Below are 10,747 nucleotides of genomic sequence, written 5' to 3'. Positions count from 1 at the left end.
CACTGATCCTCCATGGTTACTTTGTAGAAAATTAAGATATCTAATATTTCTTTCCTATCTGAAAGGCCAGCAAAGGGAGAAGATTATGATGTTACTATGAAACAATCTGTTAAAAGACGGTTTATGATACATATTCATTAACTGATGAAAGGCATACCCTACAATGTAACCTGAAAAAAAATAATTCCAGGATATCATACACAGTATAGTTTCAATAATGTTAAACACACACATCCACATTCTTACACAGACAGAAAGACAAGGAAGAGCAATTATTGGTGACTTATTTTTATTTTCTTCCTTACAGTTTTCTATATTTCCTAAACTTTTTGTAGGCAGGATTAACGTCTTTCGAATCAGCGGGTCTCTTCTTATTCTGCTCTCCCAACGTCAGTCGGTAGATGTAGTACCAGGAGCCAGCCCCGACCACCAGGCCTGTTGCCATCAAGCCCAAATTCTGAGCACGGCCCATGCTGCAGCTGAGCAAAGCTCTCAGGGGACTCTCTAGGCTATGAAAGCCGCCTGGATGCAGGAGTCTGAAACCGCAGTCTAGCTGGATCTAGGGGGCGGGGGTGTTGGGGGCGGAGAGGGAAGAAGACAACAAGGCAGGCGTTAAGCTGCTTTTTCTTTTGCATCATCAGCCCACTGATAGATGGACCAGCAGACAGGGACAGACCGAAGCGAGAACCAGACAGAAACAGAGAGGAGACAATGGGGACTCAGTGCTCAGTGAAAACAGTGAACGCATCAACCGCTAAATGTGGGCTCAAACCCGGAACTTGACCTGTCAGTCCAGGTAGTCAGGCCTGGCTCCCCCGCCCAACCCATGGCTCCACTCCCCGACAGCCTCCTCCTCCCCTGCCCTCTGCCCGCGGGGTCCCCCACGCCAACCTTTTCAGCTGTCTTGTACAAGGCAGAGCACAAAAAGGAGCTGGGTTCGTGAGACTCTGACGGGGCTGGGCGGGAGGGTCGGGGAGACTGACAAGCCCCTCCAAACTCGAAAACCTACCCTCCACCCTCATTTCAAGAGTCTGCAATCAGTACCCACCCTCACCGTGAGCGGCGGGAATCAGGACGGGTTTCCTCTTGTCCTCCTTCCCTGACCACAGTCACACCGCCTCCAACGAAATCAGGAGTCGGTTACCTGAGTAAGAACCGCTATCTGGACCGACTTCAGCACACAGGCTCCTGGTCACGTGAAGCTACGTCACGGGTGAGTTCAGGGTCCCACATTTCCCCTCCTATTACTAGCCAAGCGGAGGGTGGCCCGCCCCCCTCCAGCCCCCTCCTCCTGTACCCCCAGCACCACGCAGGACGCTGTCCCTCCTTTTAGTCATTGCACATCCAACAGACGTGTTGTCTTTGGTTATTAGAAGAGGCAACATTTTCTCCTGGGCTACTGGCCGATTCCACTGCTGCTCTGGGGAACGGTCCTGTCCTCCCTGCTCCCTCCACCCTTTTTCTGTGGAATCACTAATGTTCACCTCTGCAGTCCTGAAAATACCTGGAAATAGGGATGGGGGAAGTGGTGGCAGGAAAGGAAGCAGAGAGTAGGAATGGATTTTGTTATTTTCTTGTTAGCACTATTCTGTTTCTTTTTTACAATGCAAATTTTATTGTGGCAAAATAATGATAGAACTACTTTCACATGCGAAGAAAAAGATTATTTTTTTTGTAAAGTCATGTCTCATAAACAGTCATTCTCACTATAATGAGTTCCATATGTGCCACTCAAGGCTCTCTTAATATCTTCTACATCTAGTCACATGATAAGACCCTGATTTAGCTAATTATTTACTTGAGAGTTTACAAATCTGCTAATATAGCATAACCAACTGGCTTGATTTCTGGACTGCATGAGAGTCACTGCAAGTGAAATGTTGGAAAGGCATTCCTTTATTTATTCATTTATTCAACAAATTTACTGAGACCTCCTACATACCATGCATTGTTCTACATCTGTGGTTACAAGGGTGAATAAAACAGAGCTAAATCTCTAAATCATGTGGCCCTTACGTTGTATGAGAGAGACAGACAATAAAAAAGCAAATAAACCATATATATATATAATATACTATTAGTGATAGATACTAAAAAAATAATTAAAAGCAGGAAAACGAGATATAAAAAGTTGAGACAGGTTAAACTTTCAGATAACTTTTCAGGGGGACCAGAGACAGCATCACTAGAAAGGTGACCTTTGAGTAAAGACCTGAAGTCAGTGAAGGATCTAAGTGTGGTAACATCTGGGGGAAGAATATGCCAGGCATGAGGACAAGCAGATGCAAAGGCTCTGTGGAAGTAACAAGCCCAGTATGTTCCAGGAACATCAATGAGGCTGGAATCACTGAGTGAAAGAGAGAGCAGTAGAAGATGAAGCAGAAAGGTAATAAGGTTAAGAGAACAGGCCCTTGTCAGTTGTAGTGAAGACATCTGCATTTACTCTAAACCAGGGAAGGTGGGTTGGGAGTTTGAATTTGGGGGAGGTAGTGAGAATAAACTATAGGGAGACTAGAGTGACAGGGAGACTGATCTATCTACATCTTTCATTCAACAGCAAACTGAAGAAGGAAAAAAAACATACAATTAAAGCATTTGATAAACTGATTTAGGCAGTCCTAAATTTATATATATATATGAAAAGGAATAGTGGAAACTTGGCTTGTGTAGTAAAGAATTATATATTTATAATTTAATGAATTATTATTGGTTAAATTAGATTAAGTTAAATTAAATTAATGAAAAGAAAATGGGCTTCCCAGGTGGCGCTAGTGGTAAAGAATCCACCTGCCAATGTAGGAGGCACAAGAGATGCGGGTTCAGTCCCTGGGTAGGGAAGATCCCCTGGAGTAGAAAGTGGCAACCCACTCCAATATTCTTGCCTGGGAAATTGCATGGACAGAGGAGCCTGGTGGGCTACATTGCATGGGGTCACAAAGTGTGACTGAGCGACTGAGCACATAAAATAGTCTTAGTCTGATGAAGACTATGTCAGAGGCTATTCTGACCTAGCAGATTCCTCCATCTTTGTGGGCTACCAAGACCACAGAACTTGTGAAGTAACCTCTACTCACTGATATTATTTCCTTCTACTACTTTTTGTGAAGTACTGATAAACACAAGTAAAAGTAACCTTGAAAAACAGATAAAATGTATCAGAAACAGCAAAAGTTACACTAAAAGATGAAACATAAGAGGTATTCCCATATTCTTCAAGTACAAGATCAGAAGGTTCTCAAGCACCACCATTACTCAACATAGTTCTGGTCCTTATAACACATGCAGAAAAGAAAAAGGGGAAAGTTATAAATATTAGAAAGGAATAAATGTAAAAAAAATATCATCATTTGAAGATGGTTATGTATACATACCTGGAAAAACCAAAAGCATCACCAGGAAACAATTGGAATCAATCAGACAGAACAGAGAAACTGGCAGATACAAAATAACTATATAATAGTAGAACATTTTCCTTAAGCAGAAAATCACCTTTAAGAAATTATAATCGGAGAAAGGAATAGCATTTCTGCAACATAAATTTCTCATACCTAGGAAAAATCTAACAATTAATAGGAATTACTTAGCTGAACAAACTTAAAATATTTGATTAACAAACAAAAATAGATCTGAGCAAAATGGAGACATTTTCCTGGAGGGGAAGTCTCAGTGTTAAGATGCTAATATTCCTCAAATTAATCTGCAGATATTATTGCAATTACAATACAAATTCCAAATGCTTATTGTTTATTCTTGTTCAATTCAGAAGTTAATAACCACAAATGCACTTACTAATATATGCATAAAAAGAAAGCTGGAAATCTTTAGCAGCAACTAATACTGGAGAAGGCAATGGCACCCCACTCCAGTACCCTTGCCTGGAAAATCCCATGGATGGAGGAGCCTGGTAGGCTGCAGTCCATGGGGTCACACAGAGTCCGACATGACTGAGCGACTTCACTTTCACTTTTCACTTTCATGCATTGGAGAAGGAAATAATGGCAACCCACTCCAGTGTTCTTGCCTGGAGAGTCCCAGGGATGGGGGAGCCTGGTGGGCTGCCATCTATGGGGTCGCACAGAGTTGGACACCACTGAAGCGACTTAGCAGCAGCAGCAGCAGCAACACTGGAAAAGAGATCATGGAGCTCTTTCCCTGAATACTATACATTTCCTTATTGTTTTGAATATTTGTAACCACTAATTTATACATACACTGGGGCTTCCCAGGTGGCACTAGTGGTAAAGAACCCGCCTGCCAATGCAGGAGACATAAGGCTGTGGGGTCAATCCCTGGGTCGCAGAGATCCCCTGGATGCCCTGAGGTAAGGTGGCCAGAGGTGAGAGGCAAGCAGGCTGCACCTCTCAGGTCAGGTGGTAGCAGCAGACAGCGTAAGGAACAAGGTTAACTGGGCCACCATGAATCAGGGCAGAGCAGGGGAGGCAGGCCTGGGTGCTTTCCCCAGCAACCTTCATGGAAACCCTCTGCTGCAGGGGTAGGTGGGAACAGCAATGCTTTCTGTGAATCCCTAAGTTACCGCTGTGAGGGAGAGAGGGAGGAAGCCAAAGGCACTTACTCAAGTTGGCCATCTGAGTAAATATTATATTTATCACCCTAGTCACCTGTCCATATATACTTTTGAGATAAGCAACAGAGTCAGGTGCCAGAGGATGAGAATATAGGAGAGGTGGGAGGGCAAGTGCCTTCCTCCCTCCCCTCTTGACAGGACTGGAAGCATTTGACCATATCTGCATCCCTCATATCCATCATTTTCTTCGTACAAGAGCTATTCTTTTTGCCCAGAGCTGAATCACAAAACTGGAACCGGATCCAGGGACAGGTGATCAAAACTGTCATGGTTGCAGCCATCAAATTGCAAGAGGTTCACACAGCAGGCAGCAACAGTTTGGGAACATGAAATAAATGTGCTTCTCTAACAGAACAAGACAGGATCATTTATTCATCCAACTGAAAAGCTGTCCCAGAAGGAGAAAAAGTAGGATATTATTTGTCCAAAATAAATGAGACCAGACAACTGAACATCTCTCCATAGATCAATTTACAGATGCTATGGAAACACACTTAAATTGTTGAGAAAAATTCCACTTTTAGATATGCAAATACCTTACCATGCTTTGAAAACTATTTCCTATGCAGCCAATAGAATTTTCTATGTGGTAAAAATTAACCAAAATTAATGGTGCCTTTCAATATTAGTGGGAGATCTTTTTTCTAGAACATGTCTACTCTTTTTTTGTTGTTGCTGCTGCTTCCCACACTGAACTCTTGTTTTCTTATATTTTCTTACTATAATAATCAAGGGTGGTAACAGCTTTAAAAAAACAAAACAAAACAGAGAAGTATTACAGAAGTAAAGACCGCACTACCGTTCCCTGTCTCCTTTCTGGCACTCTGCCTCTTACCTATACTGGAGCAGGGGTCCGACTGTGGGCAGTAGTGCATGGGGGACTAGGGGTGGAGCGAGGGGAGAGTGTTTAGCTGCTCAAAAAAGGATGAGAGAATTCCCCGACAAAAAAAAAATAAAAAATTGTCAATACCCCTCCAAGAAGATGCCATCCCCTCTCCGGTAACCAGAGAAAGGCAAAATTCTAACACAGAGAGAACAGGCTACTTGTGGCTTCGGGACTATAAAGACCAAAAAAAAAAAAAAAAAAGAGTGACAGAACCTGATGGGGTAGGGTGAGGTGCTAGTGGGGTAAAGGAGGGGGCTCCTGCTCCTGGTGGGAGTGGAAATTGGGGCCCCAAGCTTACTGGCGATGCAGCCCTCACGTGACCAGGAGCTGACGTTAGCAAAGATACTTAAAGCTCTGACCGCCGTCCTCCGTTCTCCTCTGGGTACCAACTCTATTGCGCGGTGCACTGCCGTGCGTTTAACCCAGGCGCGGAGGAGGAGGAGAAAATCCCCCCAGATCCGGGCAGGTGGGTGCGAGGGTGGCCATGACCCGGCACCCCTGAATAGGGGTAGCACAGAGATGCGGGAGTCTGAGGCCGCGGGTATCTCCACCTCGCCCGCCCCTGGCCGACTCTCCAGACCCCCGCGCTTAGTCGCAGCTCATTTTGGTGGGCGGCGGGGAGCGGGGGAGGGGGGAACATAAAGACGCAGACGTACTTGCAGAGAATCCGCTTCCTCTATCAGCTAGTGTTTTTCTGGTTTTGTTTCTGACACTCAGGCCCCGCACCCTACATCCCATCCAGTTTTGAGAGGAGGAGGGAAGAGAAATAAACGTGGCAGCGCATATAAGGCCAGTGGGGAGGTTGGGGAAAGGGTGATCCGAGGGGCACGCAATTAGTAAACAATCCGGCTTATTCACTCCCACTCTCACTTTTCAGATACCTCCTTCGACCACTGCCCCCACACCCTCTTCCCCGGCTGGCCCCCAGTCCTTTGGGGTGCTAGGAAATGGGTGTGACAGCATTTGTAGGGGAGATGGCGGGTTGGCTCTGGGCTTTACAGGAAGGAAGACCCTGAGAGAAACCGCCGTGCTAAGTCCTAGACTGCTTTCCAGACATCACTGGCCCATACAGCCCTTCACCCCTGTTTTTTCAGTCCTGCAAAAGGAGTTTGGGTACGCTGGCGGGAGAAATGGCGGTTAACGAGGGTTTGCGATGGGGGGGTGGGAGGCGGAGCCCAGAGCAGAGAAACAGTGGGGAATCACGACCCTCAAACCAAAAGGGCAAACACTGGGGCCCGGTTGCTGGCTGATGCCAGGCCTGGGGGCTGGAGTGTGAAGGATGGGTGGTCATACGAGGGAGACGCTAGATTGTTTGGCCATAACCCCTAGTCCAGCGACCCAACCAGCCTCCGCGGCACCCTCGCCCCGCCCCCTCCTGTTTCGGTGCAGGAGAAGGGGTGTGGCCGTCTGGAGAAATGGCGGACGGGGGCGGGGCGAAGGGAAGGAGGGGTTGAGTGCCTGGAGAGTCTGCGCGGGGGCGGGGTTTAGGCTGGGAGGGGAGGGATGAGAAGAGTTGAGGGAATTAGGAGGCGGATGCCCTTTGTCATTCTGGTTTGTGAATGCTAAAAAGCAGCTGGGGACTCTAGTCTTGAGTCAGTTCCATCGTCCGGGCTCAGTCTCCAACGTTTTGCTGTCTGTATTTCTGCTTTTCAGTGTGTCTCTAGGATGAAGCTGTAACTGAACTGAAGGAAAGAGAGACAGCCCTGAACCACTGGAGGTCAGTGTGAGAGGGGCTGGGAACTGTCCGGGAACCCCTTGTATGGATGTGGCAGAAACCAGAGCAGAAACTGGGGCCAGAGGTTTCTCTTCCCTCATCTTCTCCCTCTTTACAAGAAACACTTGCCCTGGACGTGTCCTTTTTGGTGAAGCCAAAGGGGTGTGGCATTTGCCTTCTTAAATCGGGGTTTGAGGAGGAAGAGATACGGTAGGAAAGAGGAGCCCTGGGAGGGAGAAACTTACTCACAGGGGTTCAAATCAAGAGAAGAAGAGAATCCATCTACAAAGGTGCCCCAAACCCCCTTTCTGGAATCTTTCCACAGTTCTCTCTGCCTTTTGGGCCCTGCACAACTGTTAGCCTGGTGGAAAAGAGCAAATTGCTCCTGCTTTCCCAGCAGGTTGGTAAGTGTATGGGGATCACCTGGGAATCTTTGGGGTGTGGGTGAGGGAATCAGAGAAGAATCTAGGGTTCCTTCTGGCTCTCTACCAACTTTCCTGAAGTCTGTTTGGCCTCTCATCCCCCATTTAGGTGCTGGGGAATTAGGTGCGTTGATATTGGGCAGGGCGGGCTAGGGATAAAGATGTAGAAAACGTCAGACAACCAGGGACCTGAAGCAGGGACCTGAAGCAGCACACAGAGGCCTGGACACCTATATCTGGGTACTGGCCCACCCACCAAGCATTATGTCCCCAGACTCTTCTGTAAGTAGGCCTGGTTAGGCATGAAGTGAGCAAGCCCTAAGCCTCATTTTTATCCTTCACCCCCAGGTCCTGCTTTGCTTGCAGCCTCAGCGGAATTTCGAACCTGAGCTGAAGTGCCTCACTTGGACGTGCACGCACCCCATTTGGGCACGTCTGGATCAGAGAATTAACTCCAGCTGCATCATGAGCCGCGTTCGGGATGCTGGCTGCGTAGCTGCTGGGATAGTCATTGGGGCCAGTGCCTGGTACTGTGTCTACAAATATGCCAGGGGAAGAAACCATATGATGAAGAAGAGACTGGCTAAACCCAAGACCAGGGCTGTGGCCGAGACTGGAGCCAGGGCTAGAGCTGGACTAAGGGCTGGATTCACAATTGACCTTGGGCCAGGATTCAGTCCTCCAACCCCAGTCCGCACTGGGGCAGAGGAAAGGGCTCAGGATGAATCCTCTGCTCTGGACACTGCTGGAGCTGAAGCAGTGGTCCCAGCTGCATCCAGGGCCGAGACCCAGAGTGGGGCAGGAAATAAGGCCCAGGAGACAGAAGGGGCTCGGCTGGGGCCTAAAGCTGAATCAGTAGCCACAGTGGCTTCTGCAGTGGCACCACCTCTCTGGGAGGCAAAGGCTCCGTCAGCTGCGAAGCCTCCCGCAATGGTTGGGGCTCCTAAATCAGCAGAAGCCCCTGGTGTAGCAGAGGCTCCCAGGGCACCAGTGGTGCCTCATGTGGTGCCAGTTCCTACTGAGGCATCACCACCTACAGAGGCAGTGGAGGCTTCCATACCAGCAATGCCTACTGGGGCAGCAGCGACTTTAGGGGTAGCAGCGCCTTCTGGGACTGCAGAGGCTCCTGGGCCTTCAGGGTCCTCTAGAACAGCGGCAGCCGCTAAGAAAGCAACCCCCGGGGCTCATACTGGGGCTATACCTAAGGCCGGGTCAGCTACTGGAGCTGTACTCAAAGGTGGAGCTAAGGGTGTAACCAGGTCCCGGACTGGAGGCAAGGGCAAGGGCAAGAAAAATAAGGTTGAAGTAGATGAGCTGGGGCTGGGCTTCCGGCCCGGAGATGGGGCTGCAGCAGCCGCAGCAGCGTCTGCTAATGGGGGCCAGGCTTTCCTGGCAGAGGTTCCTGATTCTGAGGAAGGAGAGTCTGGATGGACAGACACAGAATCGGAATCAGACTCTGAGCCTGAGACCCAGCAGAAAGGGAAAGGGAGGAGATCTGTTCCCATGCAGAAGCGCCCCTTTCCTTATGAAATTGATGAGATTCTGGGTGTCCGAGATCTCAGGAAAGTCCTTGCTTTGCTTCAAAAGTCGGATGATCCTTTCATCCAACAGGTGGCTTTGCTCACTCTGAGCAATAATGCCAATTATTCATGCAACCAAGACACAATTCGCAAGTTGGGAGGCCTCCCAATTATTGCCAACATGATCAACAAAACCGATCCTCACATTAAGGAAAAAGCCTTAATGGCCATGAATAACCTGAGTGAGAATTATGAAAATCAGGGCCGGCTTCAGATATACATGAATAAAGTGATGGATGACATCATGGCCTCTAACCTGAACTCAGCAGTACAGGTAGTTGGATTAAAATTTTTAACAAACATGACTATTACAAATGACTACCAGCACCTGCTTGTCAATTCTATTGCAAACTTTTTCCGTTTGTTATCTCAGGGAGGTGGAAAAATCAAGGTTGAGATTTTGAAAATACTTTCGAATTTTGCTGAAAATCCAGATATGTTAAAAAAACTGCTCAGTACCCAAGTGCCATCATCATTTAGTTCCCTCTACAATTCTTATGTGGAATCAGAAATTCTTATTAATGCCCTGACTCTATTTGAGATCATCTATGACAATCTCAGGGCAGAAGTATTCAACTACAGAGAATTCAATAAAGGCTCCCTTTTTTACTTATGTACTGCATCTGGAGTGTGCGTAAAGAAAATTCGAGCCTTAGCAGATCACCATGACCTCTTGGTGAAAGTGAAAGTTATAAAACTAGTGGACAAATTCTGATTGTCTATGTGCTCTCAAAAACTTGAAGTCTGGGAGCAATGAAAATTGAAAGTTACTGCTTTTTCACCCTCTCATATAGTAAAGGGATCCTTTCAGCTGCCAGTTTTGATTAATGTATCTATCAGAGTGATATTATCTGTGACTATCTCCAGCTTTAAGCTGAACCATTTTATGAATACCAAATAAATAGTCCTCTTGTCCTGAAAGCATATTTGTGACTTTAATCGTGCTGCTTGAATAGAAATATTTTTACTGATTCCTCTATGTGAATTGACAGTGAACCTGTCCATCATGAATAGCCTATACTTCTGTCATCTGTTTTGACTTGAATTTATTCACCAAAGACTTCATTTGTGTATCATTAATAAAATTGTATGTTTCAGTCAATTTAAAGAATGGTTTTCTTGCTTGAATATAAAATCTAGCTGGAATTTTTCATAATTTCTTTTGGATGTTTAAAAAATCTCTTAAATTAGCATTAGGGGTATCAATTTTTTTTAATTATGATGCCAACCACTACTCAGATGAACTAAATGCATTTTTTATCCAAACTTACATCTAAAAATAAACATTTTTCTTTCATTAAAATGGACTCAATTATAAAAAATAAAATCTAGCCGGAGAGGTGAGGTACACAAATACAAAAAGATTACTAACAGTACTTGGGTATATGCTTATTGCCAAATATATACTATCTGTTTAAACAAAGCAGAGGTCGCTAGGAAGCTTCAAGAAGGAAGGGCACACTTAAGGTGGGCCCTGAAGGGCAGCATGAGAAAACATAGAAGGGCATTCCAGGAGGGGAAAGGACTTGAAGAAAAACATGCAAATTTGTTCCAGTGACA

The 10,747-nt window shown here is 46.3% G+C and overlaps 1 protein-coding gene and 1 long non-coding RNA gene across 5 annotated transcripts; one reads left to right on the top strand and one right to left on the bottom strand.

Annotated features, from left to right (window-relative positions):
• Positions 1-268: 268 nt before the first annotated feature.
• On the bottom strand, positions 269-1,183 carry LOC108634448. The gene is made up of 2 exons (XR_001917598.1): positions 1,049-1,183; positions 269-559 (listed from the first exon to the last, which is right to left on the bottom strand). It is a non-coding gene; the product is annotated as an uncharacterized LOC108634448 (long non-coding RNA).
• A 4,636-nt stretch (positions 1,184-5,819) lies between these two features.
• ARMCX2 (armadillo repeat containing, X-linked 2) lies at positions 5,820-10,290 on the top strand. 4 transcript variants are annotated; one of them, XM_013976164.2, is made up of 5 exons: positions 5,820-5,937; positions 6,189-6,584; positions 7,125-7,188; positions 7,511-7,585; positions 7,956-10,290. In XM_013976164.2, exon 5 carries the CDS (start codon positions 8,073-8,075, stop codon positions 9,900-9,902), a length of 1,830 nt encoding a protein of 609 aa, XP_013831618.2. In that variant the 5' UTR covers positions 5,820-5,937; positions 6,189-6,584; positions 7,125-7,188; positions 7,511-7,585; positions 7,956-8,072; the 3' UTR covers positions 9,903-10,290. The 4 variants fall into 4 exon arrangements, with proteins under 4 accessions (XP_013831618.2, XP_013831617.2, XP_005700187.2 ...); XM_013976163.2 differs by having other exon boundaries at positions 7,511-7,589; XM_005700130.3 differs by having other exon boundaries at positions 5,832-5,937; positions 6,349-6,584; positions 7,511-7,589.
• Positions 10,291-10,747: the final 457 nt, after the last annotated feature.

Source organism: Capra hircus (assembly GCF_001704415.2).
Source record: "Capra hircus breed San Clemente chromosome X unlocalized genomic scaffold, ASM170441v1, whole genome shotgun sequence".
Classification (NCBI taxonomy): domain Eukaryota; kingdom Metazoa; phylum Chordata; class Mammalia; order Artiodactyla; family Bovidae; genus Capra; species Capra hircus.
The sequence above is the reverse complement of the archived record's forward strand: the minus strand, read 5'-3'. Positions and strand labels throughout refer to the sequence as shown.